Source organism: Lissotriton vulgaris, chromosome 5 (genome assembly GCF_964263255.1).
Source record: "Lissotriton vulgaris chromosome 5, aLisVul1.2, whole genome shotgun sequence".
NCBI lineage: Eukaryota > Metazoa > Chordata > Amphibia > Caudata > Salamandridae > Lissotriton > Lissotriton vulgaris.
In genome coordinates, this window is record NC_141693.1 from 63,722,621 (window position 1) to 63,749,269 (window position 26,649).

General features: G+C 52.7%; 1 protein-coding gene across 1 annotated transcript in view; it reads right to left on the reverse strand.

Annotated features, from left to right (window-relative positions):
* Positions 1-17,970, reverse strand: part of LOC147710174 (E3 ubiquitin-protein ligase TRIM39-like) — a 98,127-nt gene extending 80,157 nt beyond the window's left edge. Inside the window, exon 1 of the mRNA XM_086920864.1 lies at positions 17,449-17,970. Coding sequence (XP_086776990.1) covers positions 17,449-17,865 — 417 coding nt within the window. The 5' untranslated portion in view covers positions 17,866-17,970. The remainder of the gene's footprint in view (positions 1-17,448) is intronic.
* Between the last annotated feature and the right edge of the window lie 8,679 nt (positions 17,971-26,649).

Sequence of the window (26,649 nt, forward strand, 5' to 3'; positions counted from 1 at the left end):
CAGGAGATGGCGCCGTTACGAAGACGCCAATTATACTGTGATTCCCGAAGTACCAGAAAGTACGGTCGGGTAAGGGTGTGAACTCGTACCGGCTTTATTCCTTTTTGTTTCATTTGTTATTGTGCTATGGAAGCTCCCGGAGCACGTTTCCTTGTTCCTCCCGTTGGCGAGACGCGTTACTTCTTACGGTCTCATGCGGGAGGAAATGTGTTGCCATTTGCCTGAGACAAGTGTTCTGAACTATTGCCACTCTCTCTTTGTGACAAAAGGGGGAGCGCGGGAGTGCTACATTTTGCTTTCTAGTATTGCTTTTATTGGCTGAAGTTTAACACTGTTCTCCAAAAACACTATTATGCGCTGAGAGAATCCCTATTCTGGAGATTGTCTTCCCTTAATCCTGGGTAATGGATGAGAACTTTTAATGACCTTTTGGAATTACTAATGGACTATCCAGGAACGCAATTCTGATTCTTACATGCAGTTAATATTGGCTTTTGTGTTATCCTTTAAATTGTAGGGGAGATCAGTTGGGGGTGTCCAGGACTGAACTGACATAGTCTGGTGGGGACAAGCACATTTCATACGAAGGATAGGAAAGTGCTGATACCTTGTGTTCACTCTCACATCTCGCCCGGTTTAAGACCATCATTGTTTCCTTTACTGGTCTCCCTCCCCCGTTGTGCCTACCCTTTCCTTCCCTTGCTTGACCATCCCACTAGTCCGCGAGGATTTATTCTATCCAGACTTGGGGCTGTCGAGAGGTGGACCTCTTTAAGCTTCAACCCGATCTTGAGGATAACATGGTGACCGTGACATAAAGGCTATGCAACAGCCAAATGAAAATGAAGGATCAGCTAACAAAGAACAGAGGATAGAGCAGCGCTCGACAACGGCGAAACAGGCTGATGCAGACTCTGGTGATAGATTCTTTCGCTGTCAGATCACTCTAGTCTCTCTGAAGAAGAGGAAATAGACCCAACCAGACAACACACGAGGGAGAAATCATTGGACAGTATGTTAAGTGACGGGGGCAGCCTGGATGAAAATCAAACATCACAACCAGATGGAACAGGCATGGGATTAGAGGGGACGGCTAAGAAAGTAAAAATGACCAGGCCGTATCAATCTTGACCTAAAATATTGTACTTTTCAGGACAATGCCAGTGGAGCTTTGTAAACTCTGGTTTCGGAAACTAGACTCTATGTGTGCGAGTTTCCTGTGGGGGTATAAAAGCCTAGGAGGGCTCTTAAATATATGACCATGCCAAGATTACGAGGTGGGTGGTAATTTCCCAATTTTACCTCTTATGACTGGGCATGTTGATTCAATAGAAGGGGATTTTATTAACTGGAGAAACAAGGGGGAGTGGTGTCATAGAATATCCAATTATATATAAGACTAGCAGCCCCTCCCGACCTTGTCCGGGAGCAACAGGCTTCCCCGACCCCCGCCCGCCCCAACATTGTCCAGCAGCCCGGGCCCCCGCCTGGCCCGACCCCCGCCTGCCCCGACCCCCGCCTGCCCCGACATGGGTCCCCTTACCTCAGCCGCCGCTCCTCCCGCCTGTCCGCTGCTCGCACCGCCGCTAACCTGTCCGCTGCTCCTCACGTCATCGCTTCTCCCCCGCGCCATGTCCGCCGCTCCTCGTCGCGCTCCTGTACGCCGCTCCTTCCCGCGCTCCTGACGTGAGCTCGCACGTCGCGGCCGGCGCTACTTCGGAGGGACTACTTTTTTTTTTACTGTAAATTTTTTAAATAACGTTTATAGCCTATAACCATCTACACACCCTGACAATTCAAACAGTGTATCGGGCGTGTGGATTGGCGCTGTGGTTCCCGAGTTTACCCGCCTCAAAGGCTGAAAGTTCTTCCTTTATTATAGTAGTATAGATGGAGCTTGGAATTGAAGCAAAAGGATGCTTTATGAAAACATTGGAGCCACGCAATTACAATAAAACTAGATTTAAGCTATTAAGAGCCCCCTACAAAATTTGGCCTCAGCTTAAGCGACAACTGGTGATCCCTAAAATAAACTTTTACACTCTGGTCTCTGAAGCCACCCTACTGCCTACTATTTTTCAAGACTCTGTGATGGAAAGGTGGAAACAGAAGGGTATTGATTCAATAGGAGATCTATTTAATGACAATCTGCTATGATCATCTGCAGGAGATGTTTGACTACCTCAAGAGGTTTTTTTTTTAATTCCTACAGATTAGGGATTTTCTATTAAAAACGAAAAATGAATTAAATGCAATAGAGAAGATTCCTATCATTAAGGCAGCCAGACTTAGCTACAGTATAGGGGCCATATATGATCTATTGGTTGAGATACAAAGAGATGATTTAGATGCTCAAGTTTCTACGTGGAGTACAAGGCTAGATAGCCCAACAATATGTCTTAAGGAGTCTTTAGAAATGTGCAAAAAAAAATCTATTAACAGCAAATTTAAAGAGCCAGTTTTTAAAGACTGCTTTTAATTTGTACTACACTCTAACTGGGGACCTGAATTTGATGGAAAATGCAAACAATGCGGAGCTGATCAAGCAGAGATTGTGCATATGTTTTACTCATGTCCTCAGCTACTACCTTTTATTAAAGGAATAGAGGCTTTTTAAAATCCTATTACCAAAAATTATATTAGCTTCACTTTGGTAACGATGCTTTTAGGACTGGTAGATCACGCATGATCTAATATCAGAGGTCAGGAAGAAATGTACCTGATTTTCGTTGCCACTGCAGTAGCACGATTATGTATCGCCGCGGATTGGCTGAAACCTGACCCCCCAACGTTTGTATTGTGACTGAATAGGTTCATGTCTTTTTATAATATAGAGGTCAGCTTATACAAACTTAAAGGCCATAAGAAGGAAAGACTGGTCGAGAGATATGGTCCCCACTCACAAACGGGGTCGGAGGGCTCTGAGTTGAGCTAGAACCAGTAGCATTAGCTGCGGATGGACTAAGGTTATATATTACTCTACCTAGATGACATTTTACAGGCCCAGCTCTTTATAGGGGATGACATGTCTTCCATTGGTTCAACCTGTTAAAGGTTATTAAATATGTATTTATAGCCACATAGCACTTTACCGCACTATATATGAAATCTAAATTATTTATTTAATGATGTATTCAGATGGAAGTTACTAGTTGAATTTGGATCAGGATATTCTGTGTAATTTATTGACATTCAGCACTTTATCTATTATGTACAATTCTGCAGCTTCGTCCAGCTTAATATTGCTGCATGAAACCTAATGTTTTATTTTTATTTTTATTTCAATGGAATGTTTAAAGAAACTCACTGGTCAAGTCTGTCTTAAAATATAAGATGTGTATTTATTGTCAGATATCACTTTATTTACTATGTACAGCTCTGCTGCTCTTGCTTACTAAATATTGCTGTATGTAAATTCTCACATGGGTGTAAAATAAAAATAAAAAGCCCTATACTAGCTGTTGCTTCCAGCCCAGGTCATCTTCATGACCAGGCGCTTCAAATAAAGCACTCAACAACAAGACCCCAGCTTACCTGGCAAACAAACTATACACGTTCAAGGAACGACATCTGACCAGAAGCGCGGATATCACCAGACTCAAGACAAGAAAAACCCACAAGGCAAGCCTTCTCCGTTTATGCTCCCAGGATCCGGCACAGCATCACTTTCGACGTGGCATCAGCTCCAACTCTCCCCAATTTAGGAAAATGCTGAAGACCCATCTCTTTAAGGAGCACTATCCCTGATCCGACAGCCCACCCTAGGCCTTCCGCCAACAATTGCATCTTCCCAGGGGCCAGCACCTCGGTTTGCGCTCTATATCCAGGCTGTAAGTACTGCCCATATAGATTTAGACTGTCAGTACCAGTAACAGATGTCCAGATTGGAAATTCTGGCCACACATATCCAAATTGTTCTTAAATATGTTACATCCAGATCCCCGCATCTGATTAACCATATCTGGACCTCGTCCAATACAGGTGCCGGCCACACGTAGGGTCTGTGAAAGAACAGACAACCAAAGAAATGATCAAAGTCTGTGACAGAAAACAGACACAGGAAGAGTGAAAGTCACAACTCCAGGCAGGGTCTGTGACAGAAAACAGACACAGGAAGAGTGCAGGCCCCAACCCCAGGCAGGGTCTGTGATAGAAAACAAACACAGGAAGAGTGCAGGCCCCATCCCCAGGCGGGGTCTGTCACAAAAACAGACACAGGAAGAGTGCAGGCCCAAACCCTAGGCACGGTATGTGACAGAAAACAGACACAGGAAGAGTGCAGGCCACAACCCCAGGCAGGGTCTATGACAGAATACAGACACAGGAAGAGTGCAGGCCCCAACCCTAGGCACGGTATGTGACAGAAAACAGACACAGGAAGAGTGCAGGCCACAACCCCAGGCAGGATCTGTGACATAAAACAGACACAGGAAGAGTGCAGGCCCCAACCCTAGGCACGGTATGTGACAGAAAACAGACACAGGAAGAGTGCAGGCCACAACCCCAGGCAGGGTCTGTGACAGAATACAGACACAGGAAGAATGCAGACCCCAACCCCAGGCAGGGTCTGTGACAGAAAACAGACACAGGAAGAGTGCAAGTCACAACCCCAGGCAGGGTCTGTGACAGAATACAGACAAAGGAAGAATGCAGGTCCCAACCCCGTCTGTGACAGAAAACAGACACAGGCACAGGAAGAGTGCAGGTCACAAACCCAGGCAGGGTCTGTGACAGAAAACAGACACAGGAATAGTGCAGACCCCAACCCCAGGCAGGGTCTGTGACAGAAAACAGACACAGGCAGAATGCAGGCCACAACCCCCAGGCAGGGGCTGTGATAGAAAACAGACACAGGACGAGTGCAGGCCACAACCGCTGGCAGAGTCTTTGACAGAGAACAGACAAAGGAAGAGTGCAGGCCCCAGCCCCAGACAGGGTCTGCAACAGAGAGCACACAACCAAAACGAGAGTGCGGGCACCAAATTTTGACACGGTCTGTGACAGAGAACAGTCACAGTAAGGGAGCGGGTACTAGCCTCATACAGGGTCAGTGACAGAGAACAGACACAGGAAGAATGCAGGCCCCAACCCCAGCCAGTTGCCTGCAGACAGAGTCTGCAACAGAGCCAGTTCCAGCCCTTTACAAGGTCTGAAGCAGGAATCGACACCAGCCTTACAGGGTCTGCAACAGAAAAGAGGCAACAGACTCATAAAAGGGTCTGAGAAAACAAACCCGCTAGACCGAAAGAGCATATTCCAGCCCTTAACCGGGTCTGCAACAGAGAACAGGCACCGACCTCATACAGGGCCACAGCTGGAAACAGGCAGGATTAGCGAGAGAGCAGGCAGCATTCTGATGCGGAGTCTGCAACAAGGAACAGGCAGCCAGGAGAGCAGGACCAAACCCAAGCATGGAGCATGGCAGGATGGCAGATTGAGAGCGTGAACAGTAGGGTGAAAGGTTTTGGCACCGCGTCCATGTGACAAACTGCTTCCGTTTTACTATCCTGGCCCGGGATATCTTCTTGTGCAAGAGACCAGCACCGGAGGTCCCCTGACGAGGGCTTTACATCTGGAGCGCTGCTCTCCATCAGAGTGCCAGATTGAGATCCACCCAGATAGGTCCTGCTTTTACCCGAGTGGATCCCTCTCACATGACCAGCCCATGACGCTACTAACGGCTTGTGGCAGACGAGTATAGAAGTGGGGTGGATGTCGCCTCAAACTCAGATCGGAGAGTGACTGACACTACCTTCTGTGTAGTATGTCTTCTCTGGGCTCCATCTGAGTGCAGCATACATGTTGTGACACAGATGTGTATAGCGCTGTATTACCATGAGCAGGGCCTCACAGTGCTGTCAGGCTCAGGTGCCTTCAGGCCCAGGTCCATAGGATGCAGTGCCTGTGGACATGTGAGGCGAGGTTCCCATGTGCGGTGATGGGGGCCACAGTGAATCATCTCGTTCCTCGCCGGAAGAACCCAGAGAGTCCGCCTCCCCCTGTTCCGATCGGCGCCCACCGAAGTCAACTGTGGCGTCTCGCAAGGATCCTCCCTCAGCCCCACCCTCTTCAACGTCTACATGAGCCCTCTCGCAGACATCGCTCGCCAACACAACCTAAACATTCTCTCCTACGCTGACAACAGCCAGCTGATCCTCTCCCTCACCAACGACCCCGCCACCGCCAAAGCCAACCTCCAGGAAGGAATGAACGACGTCGCAGAATGGATGAAGATCAGCCGTCTGAAACTGAACTCCGACAAGACGGAAGTCCTCATCCTCGGACCATCTCCCTCTGCCTGGGATGACTCCTGGTGGCCCCCTGCCCTGGGCATCGCACCCAAACCAACAGACCACGCCCGCAACCTAGGTTTCATCCTGGACTCCTCCCTCACGATGACCAAGCAAGTGAACGCTGTCTCATCATCTTGCTTCAACACCCTGCGCATGCTCCAGAAGATCTTCCGATGGATCCCCACCGAAACCAGGAAGACGGTCACCCAGGCCCTCGTCACCAGCCGTTTGGACTACGGGAACACCCTCTATGCTGGAACCACAGCCAAACTCCAGAAAAGACTCCAGCGCATTCAGAACGCCTCAGCACGACTCATCCTGGACATCCCTCCTGCAACCACATCTCTGCCCACCTGAAAGAACTGCACTGGCTCCCCGTCAACAAGAGGATCACGTTCAGACTCCTCACCCACGCACACAAGGCTCTCCACGACACGGGCCCGAAGTACCTCAACAGCCGCCTCACATTCTACACACCCACCCGCCAGCTCCGATCCGCCAGCCTCGCCTTCGCCTCCGTCCCACGTTTTCGGAATTCCACCGTCGGAGGAAGATCCTTCTCCTACCTGGCAGCCAAGACATGGAACTCCCTCCCCACTCACCTACAGCTGACCCTGGACCATCTCTCCTTCAGGAAACAACTCAAGACCTGGCTGTTCAAGCAGTAGCACCCCTCCCCCCCACCCCCCAGCGCCTTGAGACCCTTGATTGATTGAGTGTGTGTCAAACGCTTTCTGTTGTAGGGGGAATCAGAGTCTTGGTTGTAGTCTGTGCCTACAGCCCCCTTCTCTCTGTAGCCTCCCCGCCATCCCCTGCTCCTCACAGCCCCCACTGCCCCCGTCCTCCATTAGGATGTTTTTGAGGCCAATTGCAACGTTTGTCTTGAATGTCTATCCTGATGGAAGGAGGGATTGTGTGTGGTTCACTCTCAAGTTCACTGGTTCCCTCCAAAGTTCTGGGGCAAACTATGAATCTGGCTGGACAGTTGGATTGGGGCGAACTATCCGAGGACAGGATATAAACTGTCCCCTTCTAACTTTATGGAGCTCCGCACAGCACTGAAGAGAACGCTGAAGACCGGAGACGGGAATGATGGCCGTCTCCCTTCTACAGGAGGCGCTAGAACTCCAGGACCGAGGAAGGACCTCTACTGAAGGGAACGCTGAAGACCAGAGACGGGAATGATGGCCGTCTCCCTTCTACAGGAGGCGCTAGACACCGGGACCCCCAGTACCGAGGAAGGACCTCTACTGAAGAGAACGCTGAAGACCGGAGATGGGAATGATGGCTGTCCCCCTTCTACAGGAGGCGCTAGAACCCCAGGACCGAGGAAGGACCTCTACTGAAGAGAACGCTGAAGACCAGAGGTGGGAATGATGGCCGTCTCCCTTCTACAGGAGGCGCTAGAACCCCAGGACCGAGGAAGGACTTCTACTGAAGAGAACGCTGAAGACCAGAGATGGGAATGATGGCCGCCTCCCTTCTACAGGAGGCGCTGGACCTCCAGGACCGAGGAAGGACCTCTACTGAAGAGAACGCTGAAGATCAGAGTCGGGAATGCTGGCCATCTCCCTTCTACAGGAGGTGCTGGACCCCCAGGACCGAAGAAGAAACACTACTGAAGAGAACGCTGAAGATCAGAGACGGAAATGATGGCCGTCTCCCTTCTACAGGAGGCGCTGGACCCCCAGGACCGAGGAAGAAACTCTACTGAAGAGAACACTGAAGACCAGAGACGGGAATGATGGCCGCCTCCCTTCTACAGGAGGCGGTGAACCCCAGGACCGAGGGAGGACCTCTACTGAAGAGAAAGCTGAAGACCTGACACCGGAATGACGGCCGTCTCCCTTCTACAGGAGGCGCTTGTTGGACAGGCCACATGAAGGGCCGCTCTCCCCCGGCCCGACCAGGCCCGAGCCCGGTCACGCAAGTACCACACACCACCATTGCACGTCCTCCGTCCCCTCAGGGACCCCTGCCTTCGAACATATCGACCTCGTGGGCCCGATCCACTGCTGGCCCGCACGCCCATCCGGGACGCCATCTTGGACACTCCACCACAAGGCCGCCTGGCCCCCGATCGACCTCAACCCTGGGCCTAGCCAGGCCTCAGACAACCCGGCACCACCATCCACCCAGGAGGTGAGCGGGCTACTTGGCAAGTCAATGGGAGAAAGAGGTGTCGATGGCTCTCCCCCGCCAAGTGCCGCCCGGCCATCGCCTCCCCGGGCGCTGGCTCCACCCCCCTGCTGGGTGTCGGGACACCCTCATCCCGGACCTCCCGACCTCCAGGTGCGAGGGTCCGGACATCAAAGAACATCAGCCCTATAACTGGGGCAGCTCCAGAGCAGGAAGGCAGTTGTATCTTGGAGTCGAGAGACGCAAAGAAGAACTCATCCTTGACGGACTACTGGCGCTGCCGTAGCTCTGCCTTGTGCACCTTCGTCTTGCCTGCTGGCGCTGCCGCAACCTTCGTAACCTTCCGATCCTTCATCGTCGTCGGGACCTGCTGGCGTGGCCGCGGACCGTTTGCAACCATCATCTCATCGGGACCTGCTGGCTCCGCCGCGGACCGTCGTTTCCTTCGTCCATCTCGGGACCTGCTGGCTCCGCCGCGGCCCGATCATCTAGAACGCCGAGCTCGAGGATTGAGAGCTATTTCCACCTTTTTGGTAACAAGACTGTCCCGCTACCCTTTTCCCAAACCAGAGACCAGAATCGAGGGGACCCCTGAGTCCAGACCTCCTTGTACCATTCCATCGTACATAAAGAATTGCCTATAAAGTCTCGTTGAACTTTACCCTTGTGTGGTGTCCGTCTGTGGGGGGGGAAGTTACTTGTCTGTACGATCGCTGGAGACGGCTCTCCCCGGAGACCTCTCCCCTTATCCTCGGCCGACCCTCCCGGTCCGTCTAACATTGGTGGCCAGCGGCGCGATCCGAATCACCGCATAATCGTACAGAGAGTAGCTCACCCCACGACGAAATCACGATGACGACTAATGAAAGCGGAGCAACCGAGAAATTCCAGATGGAGAAATTGGGCGAGTACAGCCATCGTGAACTAAAACAATTCTGCATCGAACTAGGTATCGCTACCACCGGACTAAGTGCCAAAGACGATTTTAAGCATGCCCTAGAATCTTGGGCAGAAACCGGGGCTGCCGGAACCCCTGATCAAAGCATCGCAGCAAAAACCACCACGGCCCCTGAAGAGCGAAGAACGGGTCTCTCGCAAGACGAGATCCAGGAACGAGAAAAAACCCGACTACACGAGCTGGAAATGGCCCGGCTCAAAATGGACATTGAACTTAAGTTGGCCGAACAAAAAATCAACTTAGAGCACCTGCGTCTCCGAGAAGAAAGAGAGGAGAAACAGAGACAAAGGGAGCTCGAGGAAAAGAGACTGGCATATGAACACGAGCGAAAACTAGCTGAGATCGACCTACGCAAGCAGAATAAAGAAGTAGGGGTGTCCGAGCAACCCCACACCCCAGGGGCAACAGAGAAAAAGGTACACATCCCCAAGGATGTCGTTCGAGAATACTTCCGAGAGGACGACATCCAGCAATGGTTTAAGGCCTATGAAATCGCTATGACCGCACACCGGATCGATAGAAGCGATTGGGGAGCCGGTCTATGGGGGAGATTCCTCAATGAGGGCCGCGACGCCCTGCTACAGCTCCCGGACCACCAGATGACCTCCTATGACCATATGAAAGCTGCACTCCTCACTCGCTATGGCCTCACACCCGAGATGTACCGTCAGAGGTTCCGAGACTGCACCCGCATCCCGGGTACAACTTGGGTGGACTATGTAAACTACTTTAGCCGAGCCTTCGAGGGCTGGATCAAAGGAAGCAAGGTCACAACCTACGAACAACTGTTCAATCTTATGGTATGGGAGCACCTGTCGAACAATTGCTTCATTGAACTCCGCCAGCACCTCCTCGACAGCAAGTTAACGGATCCCCGGCAGCTCGCAGCCGAAGCTGACCGGTGGGAAATCACCAGAGTGGGCCGGAATGGGTCCTACGAACAGAACCGGAACAACAATGGTCAGCACCGTCCCCGAGGAGGAGGAGGGGGCCAAGGGCGAGGAAGAGACAACGCCCCGGTCACCCCCGCTACCAGCACCACCCCCCCGGCCAACCGGGGCAGCACCCCGGCGCGACCGGGATACCGAGCCAATGTTACGTGCCATCGATGCCAACGAGTCGGCCACTATGCAAACGACCCAAACTGCCCCCAGTACCAGAGCCCAAGGCCCCGCCAAGTAGCCGCTGCTGCTCTGGGGGAGGAACAGATCTCAGAGGAACAAGAGGAATATGAACAGGAACATCAAGAATGGGAGCCAGCCGCCATGGCTCTAGCCTGCTTAGGGGGGAAAGACATGGTCCCGCGGGTCCCCCTACCCGCTAACACCCAGAAGTACAGCCAATGGGTGAGCATCAATGGACGCCGGGCCGAAGCCCTTCGTGACACCGGGGCCAGTGTAACAGCCGTCCGCTGTCACCTGGTGACCCCAGAACAGTATCTACCAAACATTCTCTGCCCTGTACGTTCCGCCGATAACTCGGAAAGTCTGTGCCGGATGGCCTGCGTCCCCTTCGAATGGGGAGGGGTCACCGGCATGTTGAAGGTAACGGTCCGAGACGATGCCCCCGTAGACTGCCTCCTGGGGAATGACCTTGAAAGCTCTCTGTGGGCAGCCGTAGAACGAAGAGAACACCTGGGGATGTTAGGCGTCCCGGACTGGGCGTGTGTCACCACCCGGTCCATGGCCGCCCATTCCAACCCCCGCCCAGAGGAACCCGAATGGCCGGCGCCACCGCCTCCGGTTGCCCCGGCCGAAACCACCGACCGTGACGTCCCCCCAGAACCAGCTCAACCTCCAAACCTCGCTAACCTCGACCAGTGGCCTCAAGAGGGGGGGCCCACGCAAGAACAATTTCGCCAAGAACAGAAGACCTGTCCCTCCCTCGAGGGACTCCGCCAGCAAGCGCTCGCCCAAAGCGCAGGGGATACCTCCGGAACACACTGGATCTACTGGGACAATGATCTGCTGTACAGTGAGCAAAGGATCGCGGAGCTGGGGGCCAGCCGAGTACTAGTGGTGCCCCTCCGTTTTAGAGACTTTCTGCTAAACCTGGCCCACGACGTCCCCCTGGCGGGACACCTGGGTCAAGATAAAACCTACAGTCGTCTGGTGACCCACTTCTTCTGGCCCAAAATGAGGAACGATGTACACCAGCATTGCCGATCTTGCCCCACGTGCCAAGCCAGTGGAAAGAGCGGCCGCAAACTAAAAGCCCCCCTGCAACCTTTTCCCGTGGTCACCACCCCGTTCGAGAGGGTCGGGATCGACATCGTGGGGCCCCTGGACCCGCGTACAAAACAAGGCCATCGATTCATCCTGGTGCTAGTGGACCACCCCACCCGCTACCCCGAGGCTGTTCCCCTGCGAACTGTGACAGCCCCGGTAGTCGGCCGGGCTCTAATGGGGATCTTCTCCCGTGTGGGCTTCCCCCGAGAAGTCGTCAGCGACAGAGGCACAAACTTTATTTCTAAATATATGAAGTCCCTCTGGCAACAGTGCGGGGTTACCTACCGATTCACGACCCCCTATCACCCTCAAGGAAACGGACTCGTTGAGCGGTTCAACCGCACGCTCAAAGGGATGATCGGGGGGTTGGAAGAACCCCTCCGTCGCCAGTGGGATGTGCTGCTGCCGTGCCTCCTCTTCGCATATCGAGAGGTCCCCCAGAAGTCCCTGGGCTTCAGCCCGTTTGAACTGCTGTATGGACACCCAGTACGGGGGCCGCTCAGCCTAGTCAAGGAAGGCTGGGAGATGCCCCCTCTCAAGAACCCACCAGATGTCTTCCGGTACCTCCTAACCCTCCGCAACCAGACCCGGCGGTTCAGAGAGCTGGCAAAAGCCAACCTAGAGGCCAGTCAAGAGGACATGAAAAAGTGGTATGACCGGAATGCCTCCTCCATCGAATTTGAACCTGGGCAACAGGTATGGGTGATGTCCCCCACCGAACCCTGCGCCCTGCAAGACAAGTGGACGGGGCCCTTCAAAGTAGTCGAGCGCAAGGGTCCTGCCACCTATCTCATCGACCTGGAATCTTCCCGGAACCCCCTCCGGGTCCTCCACGCTAACAGACTGAAGCCCCACTTTGTGCGTTCAGAACTCAGCCTCCTGATGGCCACAGACAATGGGGCTGAAGAAGACTCCGAGCCCCTCCCTGACCTCCTACGGACTCGGGAGAAAGACGGCTCCGTGGATGGGGTCCGACTCTCAGAGGCCCTCACCCGAGAGCAACGCCAGGAGTGTCGAGTCCTCCTATCACAGTTCGCCAGCCTGTTCTCCCTCACCCCAGGTGTCACTTCCTGGTGTGTGCACGATGTGGACACGGGGGACAGCCCCCCTATCCGCCACCGGGCCTACCGCGTGCCAGATCGGGTACGGGCCTGCGTCCAGGAAGAGGTAGCAAAAATGCTCACGCTCGGGGTCATCGAGCCCTCAGACAGCCCCTGGGCCAGCCCTGTAGTACTGGTCCCCAAAGCGGCCGCCCCAGGCACCACACCGGAACTCCGGTTCTGCGTTGACTACCGGGGCTTGAATGCGGTCACCCGAACAGACGCACATCCCATCCCCCGGGCAGATGAACTAATTGACCGCATGGGAGCTGCCCGCTACCTCAGTATTTTCGACCTGACGGCGGGCTACTGGCAAATTGGCCTCACACCCCGGGCCCAAGAACGTTCTGCCTTTTCCACCCCCGATGGCCATTACCATTTCAAGGTCATGCCCTTCGGCATGAAGAATGCTCCCGCAACATTTCAGCGGCTCGTCAATCAGGTCCTGGCGGGGCTCGAAGGGTTCAGCGCCGCCTACCTAGACGACATCGCTGTATACAGCCACCATTGGCCCGAGCACCTCCACCACCTCCGAGCAGTGCTACAAGCCCTTCAGCGAGCTGGCCTCACGATCAAGGCCAGCAAATGTCAAATTGGTCAAGGGTCTGCAACCTACCTCGGACACCAGGTGGGAAGCGGCCTGGTGGCCCCTCTGCAGCTCAAAATTGCCGCCATCCAGTCCTGGCAGCCCCCCATCACCCAGACCGAGGTACGAGCCTTCCTGGGCCTCACGGGCTATTACCGAAGGTTTGTGAAAGACTATGGTACTATAGTGGGGCCCCTCACAGAACTCACGTCCAAAAATCAACCCAAGAAAGTCAACTGGACCGCAGATTGTCAAACAGCATTCGAACAATTGAAAGCCGCCATGTGTTCCGCCCCTGTGCTCCAGGCCCCCGACTACAGCAAGGAGTTCGTCGTCCAGACGGATGCCTCCGACCATGGCATTGGGGCAGTCCTGTCTCAAGTGAACACCGAAGGCCTGGATCAGCCAGTGGCCTTCATCAGCAGACGACTCCTACCACGAGAACAACGATGGAGCACCATAGAGAGGGAGGCCTTCGCTGTGGTATGGGCCCTCAAGAAGCTCCGGCCCTACCTCTTTGGCACACACTTTCGGGTGCAGACCGACCACCGACCCCTGCAGTGGCTGATGCAGATGCGGGGGGAAAACCCGAAGTTACTACGTTGGTCCATCTCCCTACAAGGGATGGACTTCACTGTTGAACACCGGCCTGGGCCAGATCACGCCAACGCGGATGGCCTGTCCCGGTTTTTCCGCCTCGACGAGGAGAGTCCCCAAGAGGATGGGTAACTCTCCCCGCCTTCAGCTGGGGGGGACGCATGTTGGACAGGCCACATGAAGGGCCGCTCTCCCCCGGCCCGACCAGGCCCGAGCCCGGTCACGCAAGTACCACACACCACCATTGCACGTCCTCCGTCCCCTCAGGGACCCCTGCCTTCGAACATATCGACCTCGTGGGCCCGATCCACTACTGGCCCGCACGCCCATCCGGGACGCCATCTTGGACACTCCACCACGAGGCCGCCTGGCCCCCGATCGACCTCAACCCTGGGCCTAGCCAGGCCTCAGACAACCCGGCACCACCATCCACCCAGGAGGTGAGCGGGCTACTTGGCAAGTCAATGGGAGAAAGAGGTGTCGATGGCTCTCCCCCGCCAAGTGCCGCCCGGCCATCGCCTCCCCGGGCGCTGGCTCCACCCCCCTGCTGGGTGTCGGGACACCCTCATCCCGGACCTCCCGACCTCCAGGTGCGAGGGTCCGGACATCAAAGAACATCAGCCCTATAACTGGGGCAGCTCCAGAGCAGGAAGGCAGTTGTATCTTGGAGTCGAGAGACGCAAAGAAGAACTCATCCTTGACGGACTACTGGCGCTGCCGTAGCTCTGCCTTGTGCACCTTCGTCTTGCCTGCTGGCGCTGCCGCAACCTTCGTAACCTTCCGATCCTTCATCGTCGTCGGGACCTGCTGGCGTGGCCGCGGACCGTTTGCAACCATCATCTCATCGGGACCTGCTGGCTCCGCCGCGGACCGTCGTTTCCTTCGTCCATCTCGGGACCTGCTGGCTCCGCCGCGGCCCGATCATCTAGAACGCCGAGCTCGAGGATTGAGAGCTATTTCCACCTTTTTGGTAACAAGACTGTCCCGCTACCCTTTTCCCAAACCAGAGACCAGAATCGAGGGGACCCCTGAGTCCAGACCTCCTTGTACCATTCCATCGTACATAAAGAATTGCCTATAAAGTCTCGTTGAACTTTACCCTTGTGTGGTGTCCGTCTGTGGGGGGGGAAGTTACTTGTCTGTACGATCGCTGGAGACGGCTCTCCCCGGAGACCTCTCCCCTTATCCTCGGCCGACCCTCCCGGTCCGTCTAACAGCGCTCAACCCCAGGACCGAGGAAGGTCCTCTACTGAAGAGAACGCGGAAGACCAGAGACGGGAATGATGGCCGCCCACCTTCTACAGGAGGCGGTGGACCCCAGGACCGAGGAAGGACCTCTACTGAAGAGAACGCTGAAGACCAGAGGCGGGAATGATGGCGGTCTCCCTTCTACAGGAGGTGCTAGACCCCCAGGACAGAGGAAGGACCTCTACTGAAGAGAACGCTGAAGACCAGAGACGGGAATGATGGCCGTCTCCCTTCTACAGGAGGTGCTAGACCCCCAGGACTGAGGAAGGACCTCATCTGAAGGGAACGTGGAAGACCAGAGACAGGAATGATGGCCGTCTCCCTTCTACAGGAGGCGCTGGACCCCCAGGACGGAGGAAGGACCTCCACTGAAGAGAACGCTGAAGACCAGAGACGGGAATGATGGCGGTCTCCCTTCTACAGGAGGTGCTAGACCCCCAGGACCGAGGAAGGACCTCTACTGAAGAGAACGCTGAAGACCAGAGACAGGAATGATGGCGGTCTCCCTTCTACAGGAGGTGCTAGACCCCCAGGACCGAGGAAGGACCTCTACTGAAGAGAACGCTCAAGACCAGAGACAGGAATGATGGCCGTCTCCCTTCTACAGGAGGCGCTAGAAACCCAGGACCGAGGAAGGACTTCTACTGAAGAGAACGCTGAAGACCAGAGACGGGAATGATGGCTGCCTCCCTTCTACAGGAGGCGGTGGACCCCCAGGACCGAGGAAGGACCTCTACTGAAGAGAAAACTGAAGACCAGAGACGGGAATGATGGCGGTCTCCATTCTATAGGGAGCGCTGGAACCCAGGACCGATGAAGGACCTCTACTGAAGAGAACGCTGAAGACCAGAGGTGGGAATGATGGCTGCCTCCCTTCTACAGGAGGCGCTGGCCCCCCAGGACCGAGGAAGGACCTCTACTGAAGAGAAAACTGAAGACCAGAGACGGGAATGATGGCCGTCTCCCTTCCACAGGAGGCGCTGGACCCCCAGGACCGAGGAAGGACCTCTACTGAAGAGAACGCTGAAGACCAGAGACGGGAATGATGGCTGTCTCCCTTCTACAGGAGGTGCTAGACCCCTGGACTGAGGAAGGACCTCTCTTGCCGCTGAAGGGAGGGGTTTGTCCTCATCACCCCCAGCCCACTCCACTGCTCTGCACATTGAGGTGAGGAGGTCGGACACTCCGAGCTTCCCCAGACCGGGAGCCTGTGATCGCAGCCCAGCCCGACGGTCATTCATCCTGTGAGGGGTCCCCAAAGCCAGCGAGCTTCAAGCAGCCAAAGCTACAGGAGATCTTCACTCTGTGTTCAATGACTATGCAAGTCTAGCGCCTGGACCCTGCACCTCTCTTTGTGTCTGGTGAACCCTGCAATGTTCGGGAGTCATCTGCACCAATGCCCTTGAGACCCTGTGTGCGTCACCATGCATTGCTGCAGCTCTTCTGCTGTGTCTCTGCTCCTGTGAGCTCGTTTGCTACACCCTGCATTGTTGTGTCAAGTCTTCTGACACCGACAACTCACACTGCAGTGTTACACGGAATGAGTATAATGCAAGATCCTAAAACACCCACACACACCCCTTCTGATCCTCTGCAGCCGCCTCTGTGGCTCACAGTATACAGCCCATGATCCCAGCGCTCTGACAGACACACTTTGTGCTCTTTTGCAGGTTCTTATAAAGCCCTCGTGGAGTGGATTCACTTACAGTCCCTAAACACCAACAAACATACCTTGTATTTTTCAGCAGCCTTCTCGAAGAACACTTAACACTCCCAAAATATGCATTGTATCCTCTTAAAGACTTAACAAGTTTATTCAATTGTGAATCGTGATCGTCCACAGACTGCCTTGTGCTCCTCTGCAGAATGTACATACTGCCTTCACTTGTGAATCGTGAACACCCACATACACTCCTTGCACAGGCCTCTCTTTGGGCCCCGCGGGTGTATTAAGATCCATAAACGTTCACAGACATACCCTGTTCTCTTCTGCAGCCTCCTCTATGGCATAAACACGGAGGGAGACCAGATGACTCCATGCAACCGGGACACAACTTTTTCATTTCTAGGATTTTGATTTAACATATCAGTGCATTCTGGGATTTGTAGTTTAGATTCACTTTACTGGACCCTATTGCTTGAACACACCAGGTCAAAATATGTAAAAAGCAAAATCCAGAAATGTAAAAGTGTTGTCCCAGTGGCATGGCGCCTTCTGGAACACACAGCATGTGCTCTCCGGCTGCCCCTTGGAGGCTCAACAAACGACTTTGTGATCCCTGAATGCCCACAGACGTACCTTGTACTCCTCTGCAGCCTCCTCTATAGGACTTGCTGAGTGAGTTTTATGCTCCTTGGACTCCCGGCAGACCCAGCATATCATCCTCTGATCCTCTGCACAATACAGCCTCAGTTTCTCGTCATGTTTCTCGCACAGATTCTCCTCCGGGGGCTTCACAGGGGGCAGATGAAGCTGTTTTAACATTTCCATCATGTTCCCCACTAGTCTGTTGGGTCGGAGGTTTTTCCTAGAAGATATTTCCCTGCACTGTGGACAGGGGAAGTTTCCATCTCTTCCCTCCCAACTCTGGGTGATGCAGGAGCGGCAGAAGTTGTGTCCACAATCAAAAATCATCACCGGATCAGTAAAATATTCCAAACAGATGGAACAAGTGGCCTCTTCCTGGAGGCTCCCGAGCTGGGCTGCTGCCGCCATGATGCAGAAATGCAGGAAGTGAAGGTAAGTTTCAGTTTCTCTCTTTGTGCAGTGGGTGTGTCTGTGCGTCTGCCCCTCTCTGTGTGCAGTGGGAGTGTCTGTGCGTCTGTCCTTCTCTGTGTGCAGTGGGTGTGTCTGTGCGTCTGTCCCTCTCTGTGTGCAGTGGCTGTGTCTGTGCGTCTGCCCCTCTCTGGCTGCGCCGGGACTTCCGGGATCATGTTACAGGCACAGAGCAGAGAACTGACGCCTCTGCTCTGACTCGAGGGTTCCCACCACCTTTCTCAGCAAAAATACCAGTAATTTGGTTTTCTTCTCAGGTTCTGAAAGTGCCAGGAGCGGCCACCTAAATATGGATTTGTATAAAATCCTCCAAGTTATTTTTAACTTGTCAATTCTGCGTTCTCATTTCCACCGCCAATATCTCTAACTTTCACCAATGCAAGACCCATTGCATTGCAAATGCTTGTTTATCTGTTTGAGGTAGGCACAGTTGTATGCGGTACATGTGGCATATCCTTAATTATGGGCACAATTCAACTTGTGCAAAATCCCTTAATTCCATTGGATTTGATCAAAAAACATTTGTACAAAAACAATTCTATATTTCATTCGGAAAATTATTTGTAAATATTTTACTGGTTATAACTACACATATTCGTTTACTTTGAACACCATAGAATTTCCCTTCTATTCACTATTTACACTGCTCATATTAGTCACTTTTGTACTCAAACAGGAGCTGTTCATTGAAGGTCAGAGGTCTAAACCTAATAGTGACTACAATAAAAAGCTGAGTTTGCTTTCTCGTGGTAGACCTACTGAAAAAGTGAATAAAACAGAAAAGACACTTTTACTCTCCTCATCTTGCATAGTTAGTGGTCACTATTAACTATTTCTAAATCAAATGTAAACATATGAAATATATACACTTTGCAGATATTAGGCGTGCACCTTTAATTGTTTGTATGTGTTTATTTAGCAGACGTCCTGGTGCTGTAAGTGCATTGTTTTCTCATTTCTTTACTCCTGGTCTCTCCTCAGCTGTTCGTGGTTTACTGCCGGTTATGACGTTTCAGGCAGATGCTGAAAGAAGAGAGAGGGCCTTCCCCAGGGTCCTGTGAATAGTGTAAGGATGGAAAGTCCTTCAGGGTCAGTGTAAGGCATGAGAATGAAATGTCTCCACAGCATGTCTGCAGCTTGCACCCCTCCTGTGTGTGATTAGAACAATTCACAGTCTACCATGTAACAGGGCTACCCTGAGAATCTGTCATTATTTACTATACTATGCAGTAACCACAGACGTGGACGTTATATCGCCGAGAGTACATACAGATCCCGCTGTTCTTATGCCGCTTTAAACTTTGTCCAAACAGGCTGCACCAAGAAGAGCCAATCCCCGTGTGTACATTTACTGACACCTACATGAATAATTTATTTATGTAAAAATATGCATGCAGGTTTTTATCCATACATTTCAGTCATTCATTAAAAATATCATGATGTGAGGTTTCTTTTGTATTTTTAGGTCTTGTGTTAGCCAAAACCTTTTGATGTTACTAAAATATGCATAATATATTACATATAGGGGCTTTCAGCCACCCCTTTCCATCCATTGGTCTGTTGTTGTGTCACTCATATTTTGCCTCCACCCATTGCAGCATGTAGTGTGGGGCAGAGGCTCCGCCCACTAAAGCCACTGGTTAACCTCACTTTGAGAGGCTGCATTCTGCTCACTCTCACGGAGCGCGTCCACACAAGCTGGCTCCCTTCGGTGCCAGTGTTTTAGTTTTTGTTTATCATTAGTTTGTAGTTGCCTTTGTGGTTAGAGCTGGGTGTGATAGCAGGACGCTTCTAGCGCACATCCCATCTTTATCAGATCCCATCTCTGTTGTAAACCTCTGTTGGAGTTTTTTGATTTTTTGGCTTCTGCTATTTCACTGCGTACAAGATGGTGTCAATTTGAAACGATTCTGTATTCATTTAGCCTCTTTTTACTTCATTTATTTTTCTTCTTTCTTTTTTTCTCCTTCTATTCCTGTCTTCTTTCATTCTGTGTCTTTCTCTCTTTCCTTCTATCTTTTTATCTTTTCTTCTAGTCATTTCTTTCTTTCCGTCTCCCTCTTTCTCTCTCTTTCATCCATCTGAGGTCGATAAAATGAGTACCATTGAGTTGGGTAACAATAATCATCTGTTATTCAGCTCCAAGATACGTCCGGGTGAAAGTGCGCTTTACAAATACACGTTATGTTATGTTATGTTTCTTTTACTTTTTCTTTCTTTCACCTTTTTCTTTCCATTTTTCAGTCTTTTTTACTCTCATTCTTTCTTTCTTTCTCTTTCCTTCGTTCTTTCTTTCTCTTGCCTTTTATCTTTGCCTTCTTTCATCTCTTCTTTCATTGCTTCCATCTCTCTTTGTTTTATCTCTCCTTCTTTCTTTCTTTATCTTTCCTTCTCTTTCTCTTGATCTTTCTTGTAATTCTATCTTTCTTTCTTTCTTCTCACCTTCCTTCTTTCCGTCTCTTTCTTTCATTCTCTTTCCTTCGTTCTTTCTTTCTTTCTTTCTTTCTCTTTCCTTCGTTCTTTCTTTCTCTTGCCTTTTATCTTTGCCTTCTTCCATCTCTCTTTCTTTATCTCTCCTTCTCTCTTTCTTTATCTTTCCTTCTCTTTCTCTTTCTCTTTCTAGTAATTCTATCTTTCTTTCTTTCTTTCTTCTCACCTTCCTTCTCTTTCTTTCATTCTCTCTTTCATTCTCTCTTTCTTTCCTTCTCTCCTTCTTTCTTTCCTTTTTTCTTGCCTTCTGCCAGAACCCCTTTCAGAGGGCCATTGGGCCTGTAGGGGGCACTGTGCTCAACCGTGGAGGTTGAGGCCTTCTACTTCTGGTGTCCCGGGGCCGGACCTACTATGGGTCCTGAGCAACTGGGCCAGGGACCTCTTCTGCACTTGACTCCCAGGGGTAGCTGTGGTTGAGTCCTCTCGGCTCCCTGGGGGGGATGTAGATACAGGTCAGTGAACACAACTCATAATTCAAGGTGCAAACAGTATGAGCAATAAATCAATCTCCAGTCCAATACTCACTTTTATAGAAAAATGAAGTATTTTATTTCTAACGCTACACATACAAAGGTATATGACAATCGGAAGCAATGACTAAAGCCCACTTGAGGTCCGGGCTCGAGTAGTTGTCAGGCAGATCCCTGTCCCACCCGCATTCTTGTAAACTGTTTGGGGTTATTCCCCATTTACTCATGCCTGCATCCAGGTAATGCAAGCTATTAGGTTGCACTCAACAGTTTTACCTTTGATTCTTGAGGAATTAGTCAAAAGTGTCCATGGTGCTGCAGGACCGTTAGCAGCAAGTCCCCCGGGGCCACAAGGGCCCAGTTCCAGTCTTACCCGCTCTGGCCTTATGGCAATGCTCAATGGTGCAGCGAGTGCCCTCTCCTGGGGAGCTCAAGAGTCCGCATCATGTATGACGCAAACGCGCTGCTCGCGGTGTACGTAGCAGCACCTAGCAACGCAGTCTCTCTCTGTCACGCAGCGCTGCCAATTCTTTCCAGTGATCCGATCTGCTCCCGCTTGGCAGGCACTGCACTTCCTCCTAGCAGGGGAGAGGGGGCTGGTGTGGTCCTCTGGCTCCTAACCGGGGCTTCAATGAGGGTATGAAGTCCTCAGCAGTGGCTTGATGATCCTCGGGGAATCCATCAGGTTAGATCAGTGTGTCGGCTAGACCCACTGGTCACAGCAGTATTGATTAGGTCGAGACAATGACTCGAACCCTTGGCCAGAATGATACCAACAGCACTGCGTTACTCACTATCTGGGCGCATACTCTCCTTATGAAAGTGAAAGTGAATTTTCTTTATTGTTGAGTTAATTAAAACCAGAAAAATGTTCCAAAACAAATATGCATTGTACCGTTAAAGCAAACGGACATATAGACATGTTAAAACTTATAATTTCCTCCTTTTCTTTAAACATTCTATTTGAAAGGTTAAAATTGATATGAACGGGTGATACACGGGGCGTGGCTTGGACGCCGATTGGGATGGCGGCGTGAGCCTGCAGCTCCGTGACTGATCCCGCAATTTATCCTGGGAATCCTGCCATAAGCGCCGGTCGAGGCGTGTAAACTCGGCACGAAGTGCCGAAGGAACGGAGGAACACAGCTACGGGCCAGCAGCGGACCAAACAAAGTGCTACAACCCGATTCCAGGGTCTGCGGGTGCCGAGCCACGGAAAAGAAGATGGCGGCGGCCTAGGAAGACAGAGGCTGACCTGCGGGACGAGACGGTCGGCGGCTGGAGTGGGGTGAGGACTGCGGCCTGAAGAGGTGAGCGGAGCGGGGGCCCGGCAGCGCAAAGCTCCACGGCAGAGGCAGCGGAGCACAGCGCTCTCCGCCACCGTGGAGACCGGCGGACGCAGCGCCCATCCCCCACTCCCCGACATAGCAGCCGAATGTGGAAGGTCCCGCTCCTAGACTGCTTCCCTGCCTCCGCGGCAGCTAGGAGTTTGGCAGGGTCGGGCAACGGTTTCCCGGTGAGGGGCGGACTACGAGGGAAGGAGCGGCTGTGCACAAAAGCGGCCCCAAACCCCGTTATTGGGATCGCGCGCTACCCCGAGCACGGCCCTGATGGCACGCAACTTCCGGAGCGGCGGATCGGCAGAAGCGGTCCTTGCAGAGCTGTGTGGGGATGGGATTCGGGCATGCTTGGTGACCAGGCGGATGATACAGGAGGCTGGCAACAGTCAGTGATACCCCCACACAGAGTGGCCCTATGAGTGAAGGTGGTGCGGGGACTGAGCGACGCTGGAGATAAGGACATAAGGCCACCACGGAGCAGCACCCATAGGCGGACAGCGCATCCAGCTCTGGCCGACGGCCACCTGATTCTCTGAGTGCACGCCGTTGGTTCCCCCGGGTGCCTGGACTGGGCCTTCCCTTGACTCTGCGGGGGTGAAGTGGTGATTCCAAGCTGGGGACGGAGACAGAATGCGCGATAGGACCCCCTGAGCCGTGGAGGGCCTGCTGGCGTACTGCGAGGGAGGAGGATAGGCGACCGGCCATTTTGAGTACGGAGGTGAGGCCTTCGTGCTGAACACGAACTGGCCCCTGGAGGCAGAGGCTGCTGCTGGGGGAGACCGTTGGGGCCACTGAGCGGCGACAGGGCACGGAGGGCCGACTTCACTCGGCAGATGGACATTGGAATTGGCAACTCCTCTGGAGGAGATTTCACGACGACGCACGTGGCGATCAAGATGGCCACCAATGGCAGTGGCCGGAACTTGGAGCAGGGACACGGCCAGGCGGACTCACCGGTCACGGATAATGGAACCCATACTGCCCAGGACACATCGGCACAGGAACAGAGGCTGAATATGCGACTGGACAGTATACTGGAGGCGATAGCTGCGACCAAGGAGTCCCTACACCAGGATATAGCGCAGGTCGTGACAGGACTGGGCCTCCTGAAGGCGGACCATGTTAAACTCTCTGATCGAGTAAAGAACAACGAGCTGCTGCTTCAGGAGCTCAAACCAGCGGTAGTGACTGCGGAACACAAGCTGACCGATATCCTGGGTCGTTTGGCAACGCTGGAGAAACGTGCAGAGGATTCCGAAAGCCGCAATAGAAGGAACAACGTACGGGTGGTGGGCCTGCCAGAAAAAGTGGAGGGGGATGATGCAGTGGCCTATATGGAGAACTGGTTTAAAACGGCCGTGGCTCCGGAAGGTCTCTCTCCCTTCTTCTCCCTGGAGCGGGTGCACAGGGTCCCGGCCCGCCCGCCCATGCAGGGCCGTCCGCCAAGACCTATGGTGGTAAGACTATTACACTATAAGGATCGAGACCTACTAATACAGAGGGCGCGTTCAGCGGGCCCCTTTCAGGTGGACAATAGCTCGGTCACGGTCTTTCCGGACTACACTCAGGAGGTCCAAAAGAGCAGGGCATCATATCTGTCCGTGAAAAAAGAACTGAGAGAAGAGGGGATACAATACTCCTTGCTTTTCCCAGCCAAGCTAAGAGTGATCCTAGATGGAAAGACCCAATTCTTCCAGTCCCCGGATGAAGTGTGGTCGTGGCTCGAGTTATACCGTGCTGGTACGGACCGCAAGAGTAAGAGCGATAGGGAGAGACAAAAACCGGTCCAGGTGCGAAAATCACAACGCATCCGCAAACGAAATAAACTCAAGAGGGCAATGCGGGACGACCAGATGGCGGCGGACAGAAAGGGAGCGTTGGCTGCAACGGCGGTCATCACGGGCTCACAACATGAGAAGGCATCGGTGAGCTTGGACTCTGAGGCAGACGGGGGAAAATCTGGAGGAGACGTCTCGGAAGCTGACAGCTTGACGGGGCCAGCGGTCACCCCACAGACAGCAGATGGACTATTTAATGTGTGACATTTAATGTGAAGTTCACACCCGATACTCCTCCTGGGGTAGCCCGCCCTGGTGATTGGCTGGTTGGCATGGGATGTTGGGCGTGGGGCCCTGCCTGCCCTGGGTCGGCTCTGACTCACCCTCTCGTTGTCCTTAAGGCTTTCTGTGATGGCGACCACAGATTAGTGTAATGTGTGCTGTGTTACAGGTTTGGATGGGGGCTGATGTTGTGTTTTTGGGTCATGTCCTGGGAAGTGGGGTTGGGGTAGTTTGCTGGGGTGTTTTGGTAGGGGGGTTTCACTGCAAAGATGTGGGTACCGCATTGTTGATGTTGAAATGGTCGGGAGATGGCTGCTATGGGGACATTACCTAGTTTGAAATGCCTCACATGGAATGTCCGTGGACTTCGAACAATGTCGAGACGACACAAGGTGCACGCCCATTTGGTGCGGCGAGGCGTCCAAATTGCACTGTTGCAAGAAACTCATTTGACCAAGCAAAAGTGCGCTGCACTGCAGAGGAGGTGGCGTGGTCAAGTGTTTGGAACCACGTATTCAGTGTTTGCCAGGGGGGTACTGGTATGGGTGAGAGCGGGGATCCCATTCCAGGCAACAAACCAACTAGTAGACCCTGAAGGTCGATATGTGGTGGTGGAGGGTAGGCTGTATGGCCGAGATGTGGTCTTGTGTAGTATATACGCCCCTAATGTTGACCAGGCCCATTTTTTCGATAGTCTAACAGGTTCGTTGGCATACTTCCTAGCGGGCCCTATCATCCTGGGTGGTGACTTCAACTCGATCATTGATGTGGCGCTCGATAGGTCGCATCCACCATTGGCCGACTCCCCAGTGCGCAGGCTAGCAACGCACAGGAAGGACTGGCAGGAGAGGTAGGGCCTCATAGATGTATGGAGGGGGCAACATCCTGATGTTAGGGACTCCTCCTTTTTCTCAGCTTTACATGAACTACATGTTAGAATAGACTCCGTCCTCTGTAGTGACCCCCTGGCTGCCATGGTAACACATACGGAGTACCTAGCCTGGACCATTTCTGATCATAATCCCTTACTAGTAGTGGCAACAAGCGAGATCTGCAGTCCCAACATGGAGGCTGCGACCTGATACATTAGAGGACCTGGTGTTTAGTGACACGGTCCTACAGGGCATCGAGAACTACTTTGGTGAGAATGAGGGTTCAGCTGCCACGAGATCAATAGATTGGGATGCGATGAAAGTGGTAGGGAGAGGTGTATGTATGGGCAGGTTTTCGAATGCAAGGACGTCGGTTTTGGCGGATCTGGAGAAGGCGGAATGTGTGTTGAGGGATGTAGAGCAGCGCCGACCTGAGCGCCCAGATTTACAGGAGCAGTTATTGGAAGCGAAGGAAGTGGTAGCGACAGAAACAGAGCGGTTGAGATGCTATGACTACAAGCTCAAGGTTCATGCAGAGGGGGATAAGGTGGGAACGCTACTTGCTAAGCTTGCCAATCCAGAACCTAGAGGTTGTCCGATTATGAGCATTAGAAGGGAGACGGGGGCAGTAGTCTACTCGCAAACAGCGGTCCTGGCGCGCTTCCAGTCATATTACACTAGTCTGTACGAGAGTCAACTGGGAGTAGAGGTCTCTATGATAGGCGAATACCTGGAGTATGTTCAGCTCCCAGTGCTAGATGACGAGGCCGCAAAGGACCTAGGCGGCCCCATAACACTGTCAGAGATCCGGGTGGCCATTAAGCAGATGGCTAGGAATAAAACGCCGGGTGTAGATGGCCTACCGATTGAATTTTACCTGAAGTATATTGAAATACTAGCACCCAGGCTACTGGCGGTATACTCGGAAGCCTTGACACTGGGGCATCTACCCAAATCAATGAGGGAAGCACTAGTGGTGCCGCTACTGAAACCTGGTAGGGAAGCTACAGATGTGACATCGTATAGGCCATTATCCATGCTAACGGTGGATTATAAGATCTTGAGCCGTATTTTAGCCACTAGATTATTACCGCACATGACAATGCTGATACACAGGGACCAGGCGGGGTTTATTCCTACTAGGAACACATCCATGAACGTTCGCCGATTGGTCCACATATTAGACAGTGCCGTGGAACCAGATCAAAAACCAGCAGTATTATCGGTTGACATCGAAAAAGCTTTCGATAGTCTTGAGTGGAAGTATTTAGATGAGGTATTGGCGAAGTTCGGCCTAGGGGACGGGTTTTGGCGATGGACGAGAGTTCTCTACTCCTCTGCTACAGCAAGAGTGCAATTAGGGTCAGTTATATCCCCCGATTACCCGGTGCGCAGAGGAACGAGGCAGGGTTGCTCTCTGTCTCCCCTGTTGTTTGCTTTAGCCATGGAACCATTAGCAGCGCAGGCGAGGACGGGTGCATTGTACAATGGG